Source organism: Arachis stenosperma, chromosome 8 (assembly GCF_014773155.1).
Source record: "Arachis stenosperma cultivar V10309 chromosome 8, arast.V10309.gnm1.PFL2, whole genome shotgun sequence".
Lineage (NCBI taxonomy): Eukaryota > Viridiplantae > Streptophyta > Magnoliopsida > Fabales > Fabaceae > Arachis > Arachis stenosperma.
Genome location: NC_080384.1, coordinates 45499404 through 45520096, shown reverse-complemented (window position 1 = coordinate 45520096; position 20693 = coordinate 45499404). Strand labels below are relative to the sequence as shown.

At 32.1% G+C, this 20693-nt stretch overlaps 2 protein-coding genes across 6 annotated transcripts; one reads left to right on the top strand and one right to left on the bottom strand.

Annotated features, from left to right (window-relative positions):
- Positions 1–4280: 4280 nt before the first annotated feature.
- Positions 4281–6362, top strand: LOC130944610 (hydroquinone glucosyltransferase-like). The gene is made up of 2 exons (XM_057873008.1): positions 4281–4862; positions 5307–6362. The coding sequence occupies exons 1-2, from the start codon at positions 4373–4375 to the stop codon at positions 6239–6241; spliced, it is 1425 nt and encodes a 474-aa protein (XP_057728991.1). The 5' UTR covers positions 4281–4372; the 3' UTR covers positions 6242–6362.
- A 262-nt stretch (positions 6363–6624) lies between these two features.
- LOC130944608 (putative pentatricopeptide repeat-containing protein At1g26500) lies at positions 6625–15528 on the bottom strand. 5 transcript variants are annotated; one of them, XR_009072085.1, is made up of 3 exons: positions 14873–15528; positions 8018–9790; positions 6633–7590 (listed from the first exon to the last, which is right to left on the bottom strand). XR_009072085.1 is itself a non-coding variant. In XM_057873007.1 (2 exons), exons 1-2 carry the CDS (start codon positions 14954–14956, stop codon positions 8294–8296), a joined length of 1581 nt encoding a protein of 526 aa, XP_057728990.1. In that variant the 5' UTR covers positions 14957–15312; the 3' UTR covers positions 6625–8293. The 5 variants fall into 5 exon arrangements, 3 of the variants coding, with proteins under 3 accessions (XP_057728990.1, XP_057728989.1, XP_057728987.1); XR_009072086.1 differs by having other exon boundaries at positions 6635–7447; XM_057873007.1 differs by having other exon boundaries at positions 6625–9790; positions 14873–15312.
- Positions 15529–20693: the final 5165 nt, after the last annotated feature.

The window sequence follows — 20693 nt, the reverse complement described above, 5'->3', positions numbered from 1 at the left end:
AATATCCCTTCAAGGTCAAATTAAACCCATTGAAGTCTTGGCCCAAGGTGATGAATATTCCATTGACATGGAAAATTGGTCAGAATTTTAACTCATGTTCATGATACAGCTTATTATAATACATATGCGAAGATAGAGTATATTTTGTCAGCAGTTTAATAATTTAAAGATATTCTTTATGATTTATTCGAACTAAATATTTTAAAAAGTATATCTTAGTTTTCAATTTTTCTTTTATTGCACCAGATGTTATCTGATTTATTCCTAAGACAATATTTTTGTTTATATTACAAATTCATTCATCAAATTGAAATTTAAATCATTCATCCACGAATGAAAATATTTAAGCACTTCAAAAAATAATAGAAAGTGACTCACATACATTGCTCATTTAACAATCAAAACATGTTAATAAAAATTTTGTGAAAAATAATATTTTTGACATATAGATATATAATTGTGAAAAATGTTTGATCTTTTCTTCTTTTTATAATTATTGACCATCAAAAATAGTTTGTTAGAAAAGTTTGAGAATATTTTTTTTTATAATACTACTTATTTTAATAGTTATTGACTATAAAAAATACTCAATAGAAATATTTTATAATTATTGATAGTGAAATATACTATTTCTTAGACATTTTTTGACAACTTTTGACTATAAAAAAAAGTCAATCATAATTCTTATTGACATATTCATTATTATAAAAATTAGAATTTTACCAATGATTGATTTCTTAAATGAAAATAATTATAATATTTGACAAAATAAAATCTTTATAACTATAATATAAGGCTAATTTTATGGTGCCTGTAATTTTGGTGTCGAATTTACCGAAATTACCTTTTATGGTAAGTTTTAATTATCATATATAATTATCAATAAAATCAAATAAGATCTTTGTAATTTTAATTATTAATCACAATTCAAAACTAATACATCATAACATTTGAACAATCATCATGCTCAGTATATGTTGATTTTAGTTATATATAATTAAAATATGTTAGATGTTCAATTTATTAGGTATGTGAATGATTATTTTTATCTTTAAGTGGATGCTTTTTTTCATGATGAGTGAGCAACGTCTGTGGCGATGTGTGACAAGACAAGCAACGACGGTAAAATGAGATGATTATTAATGAATGTAGGAGTAACCGTCGGTTGAAAAAGAAGGGGATATTAGAGTAAAATATTTTGATAAATTAGAATTTGAGATGGTTATTTTCTTGAAATAACTGAGTGGATTTTTTTATTTAAGTATTTTATAGAGTATTTTTTATTTTTTATATATATTTAGACTAAATATGTAACCTTTTGTTCACATCGTTTAGATTTTTTATTATTTGCTTAGCGGAATTTAATAAAAAAACATATAGAGAAAAACTATGTTATATCACGAAAACAGGAAATAGAAACCAAAATGAACTATTTTTGTTTTTTTTAAGAGATTGTATTATCGTCATTCAAAAAAATATCAAGAACTGAATTGGCAGTTCACTCGTCTTTCTTACCTTGTTTTCTTCATTTGTTAAATAATACCTCTTCAATAATTATTGAAGCCTCAAAAGTCAGAATTTAGAAACACCTACTAACAAGTGAGAAATGCTTCCAACCATTTATCCAACCGTAGTTTATTATTTATTTTTGGTGTAAATTAAAAACTAAATGCTATAATAACAAAATTGCTTATACCTTCTCTACTCTTATCTTGTTTCTTGTTTTTCTTCCTTGGTACTAACTACTGTTACTACCTTTCGAATTTCAGCATTCTTTTCAATAATAATGTTGGAACAACACAAGAAGAGGCAAAGATTCCCTAAAAATATAATATATAAAACCACAATGCTCAAATTCTTACAAGTTTATCTTGAATTTCTTCATTATAATTTGTTTTATTTTCTTTCAGTACAATGAAATCTGTTTAACAACATTTCATATTTGATTATATCTGTTTTTTTATTTAAAACAATTGTAAAATAAATATATGCATTAAAATGGAATATTTAATTCTATATGTGCTACATAAGGTACAGCCTCTTGAGTCTAGTGTGCCAAACAAAGTGAAGCATGCATTAACAAGAGTCAACAGGAAATAAATATTAAACAAAGGAAGCCTAATATTTATTTGTATCTATTGTTTTATTAAATTTGGCACTATTATATTAGCATAATATTAAAATTAGATTTAATTATCATGTATGTTGATCTTTATGATTTCACTAATTTTTTGCTTACATCCTTAAAGTTTAAAAGTTTGTAACTGAGTTTTTATATTAAATAAAAATTGGTACGTAGATTCTTACTAGTTATTATTTTTTTGGAAAAAAAGATAATGCTAAAATATTTAATTTTAGAATATTTCATAATTCTTCCAACATCGAATACAAAAATAAATATTTCAAAAAAATTATATTTTTTAACAAAAAAGTTAAAAAAACTTAATTCAAGATTTTATTTAATACAGGAATTCAATTAAAAGATTTTAATTATAAAAATTTAATTAAAAATTTGATCAAATTATAAAAATTAACAGAATAGGTATTAAACTAAAAAATTATTTTTATCAAATTTGACCCATAAAAATATAAAATTGTTGTGTTAAATTGATGCTTGATTAATGAGAACCTATTTTAATTTAATATTACATTTCAAACTTATCTTTGACTTTGCACATTGCAATTCCTACCGTATTAGTTGAAAAAAGTTTCTTTGCTATGATGATATTTTAAATGATTTTTAATTAATAACATATATAAGAACTTAATAAAAAGAGAGATATTTAATTATATTATCAACAAAAATTATTTAATATTTTTAAAATGTAAAATAAAAATACAGAACTTTTAAATAATATTTTACTATTTTAGATTACTATAATTTTTAAACTTTTAGTTAAAATAATTTGAATACTAATCATATATATTTTAGAATACCAAAATATAATTATTAAACATTTTGTATATCTCTACTCATGTTGTCAAAATTTTTTGAATTAGATGTACCCACCACTATGTGTATAATGACTCATACTTTTTGAGAATATTTTTCTTGTTTTTATCTTTTAAAAATACATCTTTAATAATTAATAGTATGCTCTTAATATAATTAAAACTCTTGCGTATGAGCTTACATCAAATTATGTATATGTTTCTTCCACGGCAACAATGCACCAAGTACGTAATATTTTTATTATAATTTTTTGACCGTCATAAAAAAAACGGATAATGAAGGCTCATACGTGGATCTCCTAAGTCCTAGCTCGCAAATTTCATGAAATAAATAACCCTATGACCCTGTCGTCAGTTTGAATGGAAAGCTCTAAAATAAAGTTTTTAATATCGGTACCACTAGGTAATTGATTAAGATACTAATAAACTTCAGCAAACTTTTTAAATTAAAAAAAATTAAATTTAAAAAAAGTGCATCGCACTTGAAAGAAAAATATTCTAAAATCTAAAAAAAGACATCCAGTAATTTACGTAAAAAAAAGTCATTAATTTTCTCAAAAAAAAATATCTAAAACTCGATAAGAAACATTTGTCAAAAAAAAATGTATCCCAAAAGAAAATATTTCAAAACTTAAGAAAAAAAACATCTAGTAACTTATATAAAAAAAATTATAAAAAAAACCATCTAAAATTCTGTAAAAAAAAAACATTCGAAAAAAATTAAAAAATTCAAAAAAATAAAAACAGAAATGCACCGCAAAAAAGCGTTGTGTTCGTGAGGAGGAGGGCGCCGCAGTGGTCGACAGCAGTATTAATCGCAAGGGGGAGACAAAAAAAAAAAAAGAAAGAAGAAGAAGAGAGAAAATCCATAAACCACGTTGCATGGATATGGTTACTGTTTTAGTGGGTTTGATTCGGAGCGAGGAGGGCGACTGGATGTAGGGTGATCGGCCACAAGTTAGCCGATGGCGCTGCGGAAATAATTTTATGTGTAATAAAAGACTATACAATTTATCTAAAACTTATAGCAAAATAATTTAATTTTTGTGTTAGACAATTAATTTTGTATTATCACATAAATAAAATAATTAATTTTTGAATACACTTTAAAAACTTATATAAACATGTGAATTTAATTAAATAATTTAATTTTAATATACTCTCAACATAAAATAATTTTATATGTATATTTAATTACGTAACACTATATTAATAAATATAGCTATTTTTAATATTGACGAAGTAAATGATCATATATAAACTCATACATAACTAAATAAATCTTTTATTGTCATTGTATCAAAAATAAAATCTTTGTTTAAAGTTATTCTTGTGTAGCCCTATAAACTTGGATAAGCAAAAGGCCGAGAATTTTTCCGTATAAATATGTCCTTCCAAGTTCCAACATCGAAAAGCATAAATGAATGAGATGGAGAAGCCAACCCGGGTAGTTGTTATTCCAAGTCCAGGTTTCAGCCATGTTGCTTCAATCCTTGAGTTTGCAAAAAGAATTGTGAAGCTCCCAAATGGCATCCATGTCACACTTCTTATTCCCACAATTACCAATAACGGGTCTCCTTCAGAAGCCTCCAAAGCCATCCTTCAATCACTCCCTTCAACCATAAACTACACATTCCTTCCCCCAATCCACAACCAAGAGCTACCACCAGAGGCTCCAATAGCACTCACCGCGCAAATCGCCGTCTCTCGTTCTCTGCCATCCATTCGCCATGCTTTGATGTCGTTGACTTCCACCTCTAGGCTTGTTGCAATTGTTGCTGACCTTTTTGGAATCGATGCACTTATTCTTGCAAAGGAAATGAACTTGTTGTCTTTTGTTTACTGTCCCTCAACAGCTATGACACTCTCCTTTTGCTTCTTTCTACCAAAACTGGATGACACTGTAATAGGTGAATATGTCTTTATTTTGTGTGGTTATTTATGTTACAGGTAAAGTCCTATTTTAGTCTTTTAACATTTGGGCCAAATTCTAATTTGCTCCAAAATATTTCAAATGTTTTATTTCTGTCTCAAATAATTCTAAATAGGTTTATGAAGTCATATATTATTGTATGTGTTAAAAAAATATAACAAAAATTTTCTTATAACACTACTTTCCTCCATTTTTTTTAACAAAATTTCAAGTCCTAACAAATAATCATCACTTTTTGATTAGTGATCAATTGAAATAGGAGGTTTAAAAGTTGTTAGGACTGAAATAAAAAGTTTAAAACATTAGAAACTAAATTAGTATTCGACCCAAACGTTGTATACTAAAATAATACTTTACCCTATCTTATAATAAGTTCCATTTTATTGTGTTAATCTCTTCTTTCAAAACAAAAATGTAACAGGGGAGTTCAAAGAGATATCAGAGCCGGTTCGAATACCCGGTTGCGTGCCTATCCCCGGTAGAGATCTTCCAAACCCGGTGCAAGATCGAAACAGCGAACTATATAGAAATTTTCTTCAACGATGCAAACAACTACGTTTCGCTGATGGGATCTTAGTGAATAGTTTTAGAGAAATTGAACCAGGGCCTATAAGAGAATTGACAGAGGAAGGAAGAGGCTATCCAATGGTTTATCCGGTTGGACCCATTATACAAAACGGTTCAGGTAATGAAACAAAGTTTGATCAATGTTTAACATGGCTGGACAATCATGTACCAAATTCTGTTATTTATGTGTGCTTTGGAAGTGGTGGGACATTATCACAAGACCAATTGAATGAGCTTGCCATGGGTTTGGAGCTTAGTGGCAAAAAATTCTTGTGGGTTATAAGAGCACCAAGTGAATCAGCAAATGCTTCTTACCTTAGTGGTAATAGCAATCATGGTGAAGACCCTTTACGGTTCTTACCATCTGGGTTCTTGGATAGGACCAAGAAACAAGGTTTGGTGGTTCCTTTATGGGCACCTCAAGCTCAAATTCTTAATCACCATGCAATTGGTGGGTTTTTAACACATTGTGGATGGAACTCGGTACTTGAGGGTGTCATGAATGGGGTTCCATTAATAGCTTGGCCTCTATTTGCGGAACAAAAAATGAATGCAATTTTTCTTTCTGAGGATCTCAAAGTGGCACTAAGGGTAAAGGCTAATGAAAATGGTTTAGTGGAAAGAGAGGAAGTTGCTTGCGTTATAAGAAGGCTGATGGAGGATGAAGAATATAGGGAAATTAGGAGAAGGATGCGAAGTTTAAAGAACGTTGCAACTGAAAGCTTGCAAGAAGAAGGATCTCAGAATAAAATTCTAGCCCAATTTGCTGTCCATTTGATGAAGAATTAGGGAAATAGAAGGGTCTAATATATTTTGTTAAATATACACTGTACAACTTTATATGTATTTTTCCGGTTGTTTTCTTAACTTGATTCATGTTAAAAAAAAGCTTAATCGATTATTTAGAATATTTAGAGGTTTCTGTAACTCTTAGAAATAAGGTAACTTGGTGAAACTTCTCTAGATCAATTCATAGACTTGTTCTTCAAAGTTTATGAATCATAATAACTTTAGTTTTCTTTTTCTTGCATTTAGAAATCCTTAAGAACATTAGGACATAATATAACCATAAAAGTAACACTTCACTTAATCAAGCTTGAGACTGAAAGAAATAATATCTTATAAATATTTGAAATTTTCCCTCTATGTTAAGAACTAGAGGTAAGCAAGTATTAGTTGAATATAAACTCTTATCTCCTTATTGCTGCTTGTTTTATTCTTTAAGGATCTGAAAACTGTTTTCAAAAATAAAGATGAAGCCTACATACTCTCTTAGCTTAGACCCCAGAAACAATTTTGAAATTAAATCTAGACACTAACTTCTTTCGTTGCTCACAAGTCTTAAGACTTATTTTGGTTGCAGAAGGAAAGAAAAAAAAAAGTATCTACGCATGATTCGAACAACTCATATTCCATCAGGTCATCACCAACATCATAACTCACATTCAATTTCATCAATTTTGGCAAGTTGAGGTCCTTTGATTTTTTGGCAAAAAAACTAAACAATTTTTAATTTAAATCCCTACCTCACTTCCGAGCTTTGATTGCACTTCTAGGAGTCCAAAATCACCAACCTATCCTTAAAGCTTCAAGATCATGGTGAATGCCAATTTTCCAAAATTGAGACGACGCAGGAGAATCTTCTCTCATGACCGTTGATGAATTATCCTTGCTCCACTCTGATTTTGCCAAATGTGTTGCATGATTGTCCTTTTGTCATTTCAATCATTTGTACAAGAATGTGTGAATCACAATTTTGCACATTCTTGATGACAAAACCAATAACAATCTAAGGTTTGATCTCAGCCATCTTCTATAAGCTTGAATTACAGGGCAAATTATACATGACAAGGAGTTGAACCGACTTTTGCCTCATAACATTCTTTGTTTGATGACAGTTTCAAAGGAAGCATAGATAAGCCACTCATTCCAAGCAACTTAGTTGAGTCTTCATGCAAGTATGCAGCAAATCAATGGTACAAAGAAAACCAAATTCTGTATCTTCAGACAAGCCCATATGAGATCCAAGATGTCTATTCAGCACATTTTAAAATAGAAAGCTTGCAAAATGCTCCAGACAGCACACTTTTTCAGTTCACAAAACCAACGTAAGATGCCAATAATCGTCTTTTTATTTTCTGTAGAGAAGTCCTCATTAAAGCTATGTATATGTTAAACACCCAGACAGAATAGAATGGAATAATGGAACATGCATAAAGATAATCTTAACACATACTAGGACAAGGAGCAGTGAGCACTATGCACCCTTTCATGAAACTAAGTCTTAATGTGTCAATTGCATTCTCTTAATCTAGAAATAGATTCAACTTAGACAATTTTCCATTTTTTAATGTGTTCACTTTCAAGTTGTTAGATTTAGAGGAATCAAACATGCAGAAAAAAATAATGATTCATTAGCTCATACTCCAGAGTTAAAAAAAAAAAAACTGCCAACATACTGTAATTGTGATTATGAAGAGAAGATAACAAGTTGAAAGCATCTGTAATAAATGGGCAACAACAGAAACAAATATATTGCTCAAGAGAATAATAACAGTTCATTACCTTAGAAGCAGTAATTGCACAAACTTTTCCTTGAATGATTACTTCTAAATTATGGGTTCATAGAGAGGTGCAGATAATTTAAGAGAAAAAGAAAGTAGTAGTTTGTCAATAACTCTGAAAAACAATTATAATACAGATATATAATTTTAAAGGGCTATGCTATATACCAATTACCAATGCTGGATGGAGAGTAAGATGGCACTGTATCACAGTGCTGGATGTACACACAATATTTTCCAGTTTTCATTCATTTGCCAATTTGTTTAACAATTAGATTTACACATCCTTAGTGTCTTCTGATATTGGAAATCTGTTCCTTCTCCTATCCCTAGTAGCCATCTTTTGTCCATATCTCTCAAATATGTCTGCCAAGTCAACCAAACCGACCTCTCTCAACTTCTTCCCCATCTCCTCAAACATAACCACACCTTCCTCATTTGAAAAGTGGTGCAAGAATTTATTGTAATCAAACCTTGGCACCTCAAGCCCTCTGTTCATCACCCTCTCCACATACTTTCCAGCTTCTTTCGATTTTCCCACCTTCACCAAACCACCAACAAAGATAGTGTCAAAATTGATAAGTGGATCAGACCCCTTCCTACCTCTCCTCCCCAAATGCCCTTGCAACAACATTATATAGGTATGCATTGTTGGTTCACAACCTCTCCTAATCATTTCCCTAAACACTTCAGTCGCCTCACTGGCCCGCCTCAACCTCACAAGCCCTTTGATCAATCCGTGATATACACTTATATCCGGTGAATCAATCTCCTTCACAACCTGATAAGCCTCCCTAACCCTATGTCTTGAGACAAGTCCGTAAACCACAGATCCCAGAGTCAAGTTATCAACTTGAATCCCTCGACTACGCATTTCATCAAACACCTCTTGTGCATCACACATCATCCCTTTCCTACACAACCATTTGATCACCAACTTATAACTCGAATCCCGGAGCTCGTCCATCCTCTTAAACCTTATTGTCCGGAAGAGCTTCAACGCCTCGCCACACATATCCTTCTTGAAAAAAATCTCCATCATTTTCTCAAAAGCTTCCAACTCAGGCCTAACCCCATCATCCATCATCAAATTCCAAACCTTTGAAGCCTCAATCAATTCACCCTTATCACAATAACCCTCAATCAAGATCCTATAAGTAACTGCATCAGGGTTAACCAAATCCCTCAACTTCAAGACAACATGCTTAGCCTCATCAACAAGCTTGCAACCACACATTGCTCCAACAACCTTGTTTAGTGTCTCCAGATTGTAGCCAAACCCATTTTCATTCATCAAGTGGAATACCTCAACACATTTCTTCAATTCCCTAGCACCACCCAAAGTCTTGAGGGCTATAATGAAGGTCTTATCGTCAACAAAACAACGTCGTGCCATATCAGAAAGAAGGCTCCAAAAGAGGTCAATGTTACGAGACTTTCCAATTACGTCGAGCATCTTGTTGAAGGACACAATGGTGTGAGGGAAAGTGGGGTTTTGTTGCTGTGTGTATTGGAAGAAGCGGTAAACAGGTCTCCATGAATAGGGGAAGGTGTTGCAAACTTGAAGGAAGAACTCGTGGGTGAGTTGGAACTCAGTGGAGGCGAGTTTCGAGTTGAGGCGTGACTCGGGCATGTTTTGTTGCTGATACAAGATAGTGCAGACTCGGCGGAGCTGGTCCTGGTTCACCGGAGTAATGGGGTTGTTGCCTGTTGTGGCGATTGTTGTAAGGAGGCGGTGGTTGTTGATGAGGGTGGTAGTTCGTCGGAGAAGCATCTGTAACATTGAATGCAAGTATGAACACTGGGTTATCACCTATCTATTTCTCATCTATTTTCACCATAAAATACTCTTTGTAATTCTTACACTAAACTTAACTTTTAAAATGCAGAAAGCATTCGAGAGTGGTTGCACATTCTCATTTATGATACGTATTCAGCTATCGCAATTATCAGGAAGAAAAGAAATGAGGTGATTAAGGTTCATGGTATCACAATTATATCATGCGAGCAGTTATTTACAACTAACACAATCATTTTGAGAATCATAGGTTACGGTGAAAAAGCCAAATTGAATTAGACTAACTGCTTAAGGCAACACATTTTATAAACAGGGCAAATACATCCAGCACATAAAGTAAATCGACTTCAAAAGAAAGATAGGTAGGTACCATACCCCTGCATCAAGAGCTACAAAATGTAATAACTTGTATAAGAATATAACCCTATCCTCCCCCTCCCTGGGTTGGCTTTATCATGATTTGGTAACCTGTTTTGCCAGCTTCAGACTTCGGCTTAGTTTGGTAAAGCTTTTGCTTTTTAAAAGTAGCTTATGAAAGCTGTCTTTTAAAAGACAACTACGTTTGGTAAAATCAAATTAAAAATGGCTTTTAATAAGTACAAGCACCATAATTGTGTTTGGTAAAACAGCTTTTAAAAGTTGAAAAAATTATAATAAACATGTTTATAACAAAAAAATAATTTTTTTTTTTCAAATTCTTTAAAATTTTATATAATATTTTAAAATAAAATAATGTTAAAATAAAAAATTCATAATAAACATAAATATAATAAATAAATTCTTCTATTTTTTAACTTAAAAATTTTATATAAGTATCATAAAAAATTATTTTATCCTAAACATCATTACTAAAAATATTAAATTACCTAAATTACTATAATCTAAGAACAGAAAAAAACAAACAAATATAATATAAATAGATAGAAGTTCATACCTAATATGTGATAGAGATGTATTTGTGTTGAAATTTGTGAAGATTAGGTTGAAAAATAAAAAATATATGAAGATTGTGTTAGATTTTATGAAGGTTAGGAAGAGAAGTTAGAAATATATGAAGATTTTAATGGCAATATAATAGCGGGAAATATGTGCGGGAAAATGAAAAAAATTTGGTAAGCATAAGCCATCTTTGAAAAGCTCCCTCCTAGGTGCTTTCAAAAGCACCCCTAACTTTTAAAAGCCGCAAGCACAAGCACTTGAGCTTTTTAATTTACCAAACGCAAAATGACGTGATTGTGCTTTTTAAAAGCACAAGCACCTCCTGAAAAAGCTTTACCAAACCCAGCCTTCATGTTATTATAGAATGATAACGGAAAAACAAAGAATAACGGCTTTCAAGGAAGCAGAAATCTCTAGAGAAAGAAACCTGTCTGGCAATCTTCTAATTAACAGCTTGAGACAGAAGCCTCTACCTATAAATACTCTTATCAACTTCCCCACAAATGTGCTTCCTTCAATCTCATTCATATTCTTTTCCCAGAAAAGAGAAAAAATCAACAACCTCTCATCACTAAAGAAAAAAATACTACTGATTATCAATAGGTATGTTATCATGGTTAAGGCAAAACAGAAGATCCAAAGAGAAATAAACAAAAATGATAAATACAGAAGAAAAGTCATTTAACAAAAAAAAGAAACAGAAAAGTTTGCATATAAAATTCAGCTTGGGTTGCCCAAATGAAAATTGATTAAGCAAAACGAGAATTGCTATCCAAGGAAGCCGACCACACATGATCCATACTGTGGACATTTTATTCAATTCACACCATAGAATTTTTCAAAAAGAGAATATACTGATAGACTTAATGAAATTATAATGCATTTGTATACCAACTAATTATTAGTGTTTCAAATGCAGCAATCGCTCCTACACCTATTGCAATTGCACCTGTTTCAAAAATCCCAAATTCATCACAGGGTAGGTCTCCTTAGTCAATGGTTGGTAGTGTCAATGTTTCAAGAAGAAAGAGTCATAACAACAAATATCAACATTATTGGGTGTTCAGTTCAGCATTACAAATTCCCTCCCTCCAAATGTTTTGTCAATCAATAAACAATTCAATTACGTCAACATTCAATTCTTATCAACCCATATTAACTCCATTCATTTGGTACCATTATTCCCAATTATTCAAAAAAGGCTTGCTGCTTCAGATTCAATTAGCTTATCATTGCTCCTCATCTTCTACCTAAGTATAGTGCCTCTCTTTTTTTACTGAGCTTGTACCACTGTTCCACCGTCTTCGCCTTCAACTCTCTCTGCAGCTCCTCTGCTTCACTGATGCAGTCTCTCTCTTTCTCTCTCCCATTGGATGGAAACAGGGTGTTTTTGTGTGATTTTTTTTGGTGACTTGTGTGAATTAATATTAGGTAACTAATTTTTTTTAACCAATATCGTGTAATGTTTTTAAAATTATTTTATTTATTATAAATTAAACACTAAAGTTAATTAATATTGACTAGCTAAAAGGGGCGAAAGCTAGTGCACTCCAGACAAAGTAGAGAGTGCAATATTCCTTAAAAATTAACCTAATATCAAAAGTTATAAGGTAAATTAAAGTTATTTATTATTATTATTTTCTTTTTTTTTGTCATGAGCTGAACAAACAAATTGGCACGGACAAAAAAACTAATCCCCACATTCAACACAGGACGACCTTTACACAAAAAAAGTTCTCAGGAAACTTGATGGAACTCCTTCATTATTCTGTTATTGCCGATGTGATGTCTTCAAACATCTTCACTATTTGCTGGCCAGTGACAGATTTAGACGCTCTTAAACCCACTCCCTTCCGCCTCTGCCATGAATGACCTTCCAAACCCGAGGAATCGCTATTGTAACACCCTCACTATTAGAATGTCACGCTTCCGGCTTCATATACTTAATAATAAAATATGAGCCTTTTACTCGAAACCATATCGCTGACTCCTTTGAAAAACCAAAAATACTTTTTCTTAAAACAAACATGCACATATAACCAGAACTCAATCACATTTCTCATATATATATATATATACACCAGACTTCTTATACAAGTACTTATAAATATACATACATGCGTTTCATTGCAAAACAGGTTTCCTATCCCTCTTACAACAACATAATGTTAATGGTGAGGGAAGAATAATATCTAAACTAAAATATCGTATAAGCAAAACGCAACAAAACTCTTCGTAAGTTTCTTCCTCTGTTTCCTGACAAGATTAAATAAGAAAACTGTTTTTCAAGCTCAGTGATTATCGTTGTCTTATGAATCTTTTGAAAACCGACAGATTAACCATCCGAAAATCCAAAACCTCTTTAAAAGAAATCAGTTAATTATCCAGAAATCCAAACTCGCTTTTCTTATAAAAGAATCTTAAAAGTTTCCTAACAATATAAATGACCAACCTGTTCCAAACATAGGTTCATTAAGTCTATGCTAAACCAGCTTGATATTTTATACTTTACAAAATCTTAATCAGAAATCAACCAGGAAATCAATCAACACTATCATCAATTCAGCACCAATACTCAATCAACCAAAGTACTACACTAGAGCAAACACAGGCAAAACAGACAAGGAAAGCACATGTATAGATAGTAGTTACAGCAAATAGTTCAAATAGCCATTAATAATAGTTAAGCAATTAGGCAAATCAAAACAAAATCACACTCAAACAAAGCATGCAAATGCGTATGATGCATGTCTGTCCTATGGCTAATGAGCTCATTTGTCGGTTATATAGCCAAGTCCGACATATCCGGTAGCTGACCCTGACATTATCTCTCTATTGCACATTAATATCGTTAGAGGAAATACGTGCTCTGTCACTATTAGAGGCAATATGTGCCCTGTAACTATTAGATGGAACAGATGCCTTGTCACTATTAGAGGGAAGAGGTGCCCTATCACCTTTACAATCAGAGAGAAAATACAGATATACTTGTCATCAATCATCTTCAACCATGTCTCATTTATCATATTTATTCAATTTCATAATCAAACACAATTTTCTTCGTTCTTATTCCTCGTCTCTTTCCCGGAGCAAATGGACAAGCCACTGCCTCTTACCTAGAGTCTCAACCCTTAATCAAATTCAATTTTATTTTCAAATCCATTTTTCAATATCATTCAATTCATTCAAAAATCATACTTTTAAAATCAAATCTAATCATTCTTCTTTCAAATTCAATCCTCATCATTCCTCCCATTCCATTCATTAAGAATTCAAACTCAAAACATAATCTTTTTCTTAATAACTCCGAAAAAGTCATATAATCCTTAAATCTTAATCTTTCTAAATAACTACTTTAAAAAAAATCTCCAATTTTTATAAAATTTTGGATAACATCTCCCCTAAAATTCGGACTAAGCTACCCTTAGTTACAGGTCCCATCAAAACCGCATTTTCCAACCCGTTCTCAACCAACTTCAATATCAAACAATTATCAAATATTAAATCCTTTGTAATTTTTATACCAGTTTTGATATCAGATCAGGTTCGATGTCAAACCATTTCAAAATCAATTTATTTCTCTAATTCAATTTATTTCCAATAAATCAAACTCATTTCCAAATCTCAATCATTTTCCAAAATCCAACCTATTCCAGCCAGCTCCAATATTAAATCATTTATAAAATCAAACCAATCCAAAACCAAACCTCTTCCAAAATCAAATAATTTTCAATGCCGATCTAGTTTCACTATCAATTTCTCATCCACAACCGCACACCACTCAAGCAGTCATTCAATTCAGCAAACAATCACATCCATAAGACAAACATAATCACAGAAATACATTTTTCACGTCCATATCTATTTATAATAACTCTATAATATAAAATATATTTTAATAAAAACCCCTACCTCGGAAAGTGGAACCAACGCGTTAAAGAAACCTTTTTTCCCTCTGCCCGAAAACAACGGCTACAACTTCGACTATGTTCCACAGCGGTAACAGCCATAAGGACAAGGCAAACAACAGTAACTCAACCCAGACATAAAATCCTCATGCAAAACTCAATCATCTATATCAGAACAGCGACAAAGAGGTTTTCAGGGTAAAAGATTTACTTTACCCAGAAAGAAATCAGGCACGGAGCAGCCGCAGCACCAGCAGCAAACTCCGACGGCGTAAACGCTGCTCCCGGCGACCATGTACGGCGGTAACAACCACGGCAGCAGCAGCAGCGGAGCCCCAATCGCGTTTTCTCTCTCCTCTGCAAGCTGTCTCTCTCTCCTCGAGCTCCTCAGCAGCGGCGGCGATGGGGGATCAGTGGCTCCCTCCGGGGACAGCCCAGGCCACCGCAATGCGAAGGCGGCTTCGGCGATAGCACACGGTGCCTCCTCCTCCGCGATACTCCCTTCCTCCTGCGCGTCTCTCTCTCTTCGCGGTGACTCGCTGACGAATCGGCGGCAACGGGAAGCAGCTCGACGGCGTCTTCTTCCTTCCCGCAAGCTTTCTCCCTCAGCGCGACGGCGTGGTGACTTGGCGGCAAGGCGGCGCGACTCTGGACGCGGCTCCTCTCTCTACTCTTCTCCCTCACTCCCTCGGCACTCCCTCTCTTCTCTCCTTCCCCTGTTTCTATTTACCCTTTCTTTTTTTTTCTTTTGTTTGCTGGAGCCGCTGTGTTGTGCGTAGAGAAAGAGGATGGCGGTGGATGAGGCAGCGGTCCGGCTAGGGTTAGATTAGGATAAAATTAGAATTTTGATTTTTTTTGGTGACTAGAGTTTTGCCTGAAATTGGAAATTTTAGATTTAAGTAAAATATTAATTAAAAATTAAATTTAATCCAATAATAATAATATTTATATAAATATTATTTAATTATTAACTTATTTTATTTTTAAATAAATATTTTAATTTAATAATTAAAGATAATTAAATTAATTTTTTAAATTATAAAATATAATTCAAAATCTAATTATTCAAATTAAATCATATATCTAAAATTTTTATTATTTTTTAATTATTAGAATTTTTAAATTATTAATAAAAAATATCCAATCAATATAAAAATTTCAAAAAAAATAATATCCTGAATAAATAAAATAAATTATAATTAATTTATTATTTAATTTCAAAAAATTTGGAGTTTGTCTGTTGCCGCTGTTGATTGGTTAACTCCAAACGCAAAATCGATTTTGGAGAAGAATTCTGTCTCCATGAAGGCGCCATAATTTTCGAATGACGACGCTTATGGCTAGGGCTGGAAGTGAATCGAGCCAACTCATGAACTAGCTCGAGCTCGACTCGTTAATAGCTCAATAAGCTAGTGAGCCAAGCTTGAGCTTGAAATTGAGCTCATAAATTAAATGAGTCGAGCTTGAGCTTGGATAAGCTCAGCTCGTGAGCTAACTCGATATATATATATATATATATATATATATATATATATATATATATATATATATATATATATATGATCTTAATTATTTAAAATTTTATATTTATTTTGTACAAATAATTTTCATAAATAAAAAATTTATAATTTATTGATAGATAACAATATATAAAATTGATCTTTTTAAATATTTTTCTAAAATATATTTTTAAAATATATAAGTATTTATGTTTCTATTATTTGAGTCAGCTCGTGAGCTCGAGACAGCTCGTGAACTTTCAGTGAGCCGAGCTTAAGCTTAAAAAATAGACTCGACTGTTAATGAGCCGAGCCATGAGCCAAGCTCAGTTTTTGTGAGTCGAGCTTGAACTTGATCTAACTCGACTCACTTCCAGCCCTACTCATGGCTAACCGATTCCATTAGACCTACACTGACGACAAAGAGACACATCGATTCACTAGGTACCTTTTTTATTACAAGAAAATAAGCTTTCTGTCACGTTTTTAAAGCGTGTCGAAAAGTGTTAAAAAGCGTCCCGATAATTTTTCGCCACACTTTTTGAGTTATCGATACACTTTTGGAAGGATCACATCCGCAAGCATGCCGGTTGTTCTATCGGCACGCTCTCTTTTTTGCCACACTTATATCTCTTGCCACGCTTAAAAGAGCGGCCATAGGTTACACCTATGGTTACGCTTTAAAAGCACACCGATAAGTTCACATATAGCTACGCTTTTGAAGCGTGCCCCAAAAGATTGGTTTTGAGTACACTTCAAAAGCGTGGCTATATCTTTATTAAATTAAAAAAAAATTGGTTTTTACTTTTACATGCACTCTAATACACTCCAAAAATAATAAAAAAAATATTGACAAAAATATGTGAATGTCATTTAAAAAAATTAATAAAAATTAATATTACATTAATAATATTCAAACCAAATTAGCCATGTCATTTCTATACACGCAATGACAGTGTACATAAAATTTACAAACAAACAAAAATGAATTCCTAAGAAGAGAATTAAGAAATGTCATTAAATCACTCCAAGCCTGTACTAGTCCTTCCTCGGATAAAGCAACCACATGGAAAGCTCTAAAATACACTTTACTAATAATCTTCAAGTATAATCATACGAATAACAAAAAAAACAAACAGTAAGCAAATTATAAAACATAATATGAATAACAAATGTCTAAAAACTCCAAAAGAATCCGTAATGATAACCGCACAGTAGAATACATAGGGATGAAAGTAAGCACAAAATCACTACAAATTGACTTGTATGAATACCGGATCAAACACAAACATATTATAACTATTTCTAATCCTTAATTCTTGTTTAGTTCAGTTCTTAGACCTCTCACACACCAAAAAAAACTCACACAAAGACAGAGAAACGGCTGGTGGTGTTGCAGTATTTTTCTTGGCCAAAAAGTGTCACAAAAAAAAGGATGAAATTAACCACTTTCAGCTTGAACTTTTCTAGCCCCTTAGGTGTGTTCCATATGGGCTTCAAGATGGATTTTCTATGCATAGAAGAGAGCAAGAATTCATTATGGTCACTGCTGAAAAAAAACAAAAAGAATACAGAAGTAACAAGAGCTCACCTTGTTGAATTTTCGGTGAAAATGCAAGAATTAGTGAAAATGGGCAAATAATTGTGCCTGTATGACTTGGATTCTTGAAAAACACATGAAGGAATAATGGAAGAGATACTAGAATCAAGGCTGAAATACAAAGGGAAGGTGCAGTATTTTTTCTCTTTCTCTCTCAAGAATTCGATAAAAAATATGGTAAAAATGCATAAGTATTTGTAAAATTTTTTAGCAAGGTTTCTTTAAATAAATATTTAGAGTCTTGGCTAAGTTAATTGTGGTAAAAGGGCTGGAAATTTTCTTGGTCAAGGGATAGGTATTAATGAAGAAGGGGCTTGAAAACGAGAAAACTTGGTCAGCGCTTGTATGTCGAGTTTATCCGCAATTAGTTGCAATTAGTTACTCGGGGATAAAAACACAGCAGAGAGGGGTGAGAGACTGAGATAATCTCAGCCTAGAGGCTGAGAAAGAGGGACAAGTTACTTGGGTGGCAAGTAAGAGGATTCGTTCATTCAGGGTTTTTAGGAGTCGCTTGTGGAATACTAGTCAGAAATTCGGTTTGGGATAACTTTTACCTGTGGTAAAATAATTAATGACTACAATTTATTCTTAAAGAAATAAATCAAGAATGGATGGATAATATTAATCTTGAGAAACAATTATCAAGGTAGAAATTATTTTTATCACTGATTATGTGTTTTTCGGTTACTAACTTTTTTCCAGCATACGCAAAAACTGTCACTAAAAGTGAATTACCAGCTCAAAAAATTTCTAGTGAGAAAAATAAATCAATGACAAGCAAGTTTTTACTTTTAATAGTCAAATTTGACTTAGAGAAATTAATTACCCTCATAAAGTTAAGTTTGACCTATTAATTACTATTTTGTAATTTATTTTTGTTTTTTTACCATTGGACCTACCTCACTAATAGTTATTGGATCGTAGTTTAGAATTTTGTGGAATAAGTTACAAAATAGGCATAAAAGTTAGTTTACCAAAAATCAAATTTGATGGATAACAGTGGCTTAGAGAATGGGAGGTTGAATCTGGGTCTCTTTTAACTTTACTTGCTTGTTCTTCAAAATGGGTGTAACTTACAGATTCTGTTGAGTCACCTCGTGTAGAAAAGTAGGAGATACTTTTATTTCGTCTCTTGTCGAAGGAGGAGCTAAAACAGAACTGAGTGTAAGGTCTATAACAGAAGTATAATTGGATAGAATAGGCAGGAGATAATTTTGTTTTGTCTCCTAAAGTATAAAACCAAAAACAAAGAAGAGCAAGAGAAGTGACACAGCCATATATCCTGGTTCAGCTACCCATTACAATGTAGCCTACATCCAGTCTCTATCATAACAATAATAAAACTTTACTATCTTTGAACAAGATTACATACAGCAATTTTTTTAGAATTTAATCCAATCCTATCTGGGACAAACTCAACTTCTACGCAAGTTAGATTTGACTAGGTTCACTCCCTATATTTCAACTGTAAAGTGCTCACCTAACTTGCAAAAGAATTTCCTCAAGATCATAAAAATAAAACATAAAAATATATAAAGAATTTATGAAATAAACATTGAATTTTTTCCAAGTCTAACTCTCTTTGTCTTTTTTTACTCAGTGACTTTTTCATACATTCCTCACTGTATTGCCTTTATCTATTGAAACAAAGAAAGATTAAATTGAGAAAATAGGATATTCAATGAGAACCATGAAAGAGAAGAAGATAATAGCTCTGTAAGCTATGAAAATCCAAACTTTGTACTCTCACTTCTTGCCTCAATCCTTGGCCACTTACCCTTTAGTAGAGGAGTAAAGTTTCCAAAACTCAAAACTTGGCTTGCACATGTTTGACTTCTTCTTCTCCAATATCAGCAGCGGCAACGAGGTCACAGAAGAGAGATAGAGTAAAAGTAGTGATTAAAGCATACATGCATCCATGCCTTTTATCTTCTCTTTCATCCTTTTTCATCTTGCTTCTTGAATGTGAGCCCTTCATTTGTGCTTTGACTCCAAGTAATTTTTCTGACCATGGATTTCTTGCAAAGCTCCATAACCTCCAAATCCTTAAGCTTTTCGATTCGGTGTATGTAAAGAGGAGATTTTCTTTTACGAACTTCAATATTTCACAAAATTAGAAAGATTTCTCTAATGAGCTTTCGAATGTGATATTTGTTTTTAGCCCTAGTTTTTTTTTTACTTTTTTTTTCTTTGATTAAAATTGGTAACTCACTTTTTGTATTTTGATTTATTCTTAATCAGAGCTTCTCCTTTTTCTTGCTTTGCTTCAGAGTTTTACATGGGTGAGAGAGAAGAATGAAAAGAGAGAGTTTGATTCGGTGGTGTGTGATTTGGTTCTGATAGAAATAAAGTTTAATTATTTAGTTAACAACCAAATGAGTGAATGGGCTTAGATTAGTAGTTGGGTCATTTGCTTGTTTTTGGTCACTCATTCTTTGGATTAAACGTGATGATATGAATACTTATTAGATCTAAATCAATGTTAAATTTCGTTGGTTTGTGATTGGGCGTAAAGCTCATTGTTGGGCCAGTTTGCTTTCTATTAATTTTCTACAAAATTAAAGAAATCAATCACACGTACTTAAATTTTTAATTCAATAATAATATTTAATCATCATTAATTAATTTATTATTTAGCTTTAAACTCAATAGAATTCTTACACCAACAAAAGAGGTGGAGAAAAATGTGTGTATGTTATTTTGTCTTTGTGTCTTTTTTAAAAGGAGAAAAAAAAAGTAAAAGAAAAAGGTAAACTTAAAAAGAAGAGAGAAGAAAAAGGAATGTACTGTTAATCATTTTATTAAATATATTTGTCAATTCAATATTTTTTGTCAACCTAAACCAAACCACTTAAAAGAGGATTATTTTTGTCAAATGTAACTATTTTAAATGATTTATTTATCGTTCACATCTTTTAAAGTTATTATTGTCA

Bases quoted from the DNA above. Each gene is read 5' to 3' on its own strand.
- LOC130944610 (XM_057873008.1), top strand. From the start codon at position 4,373: ATGAATGAGATGGAGAAGCCAACCCGGGTAGTTGTTATTCCAAGTCCA. The intron at 4,863-5,306 runs GTGAATATGTCT...AAAATGTAACAG, and splicing joins ACTGGATGACACTGTAATAG to GGGAGTTCAAAGAGATATCA.
- LOC130944608 (XM_057873007.1), bottom strand. From the start codon at position 14,956: ATGGTCGCCGGGAGCAGCGTTTACGCCGTCGGAGTTTGCTGCTGGTGC. The intron at 9,791-14,872 runs GTAAATCTTTTA...TCAATGTTACAG, and splicing joins CTGATTTCTTTCTGGGTAAA to ATGCTTCTCCGACGAACTAC.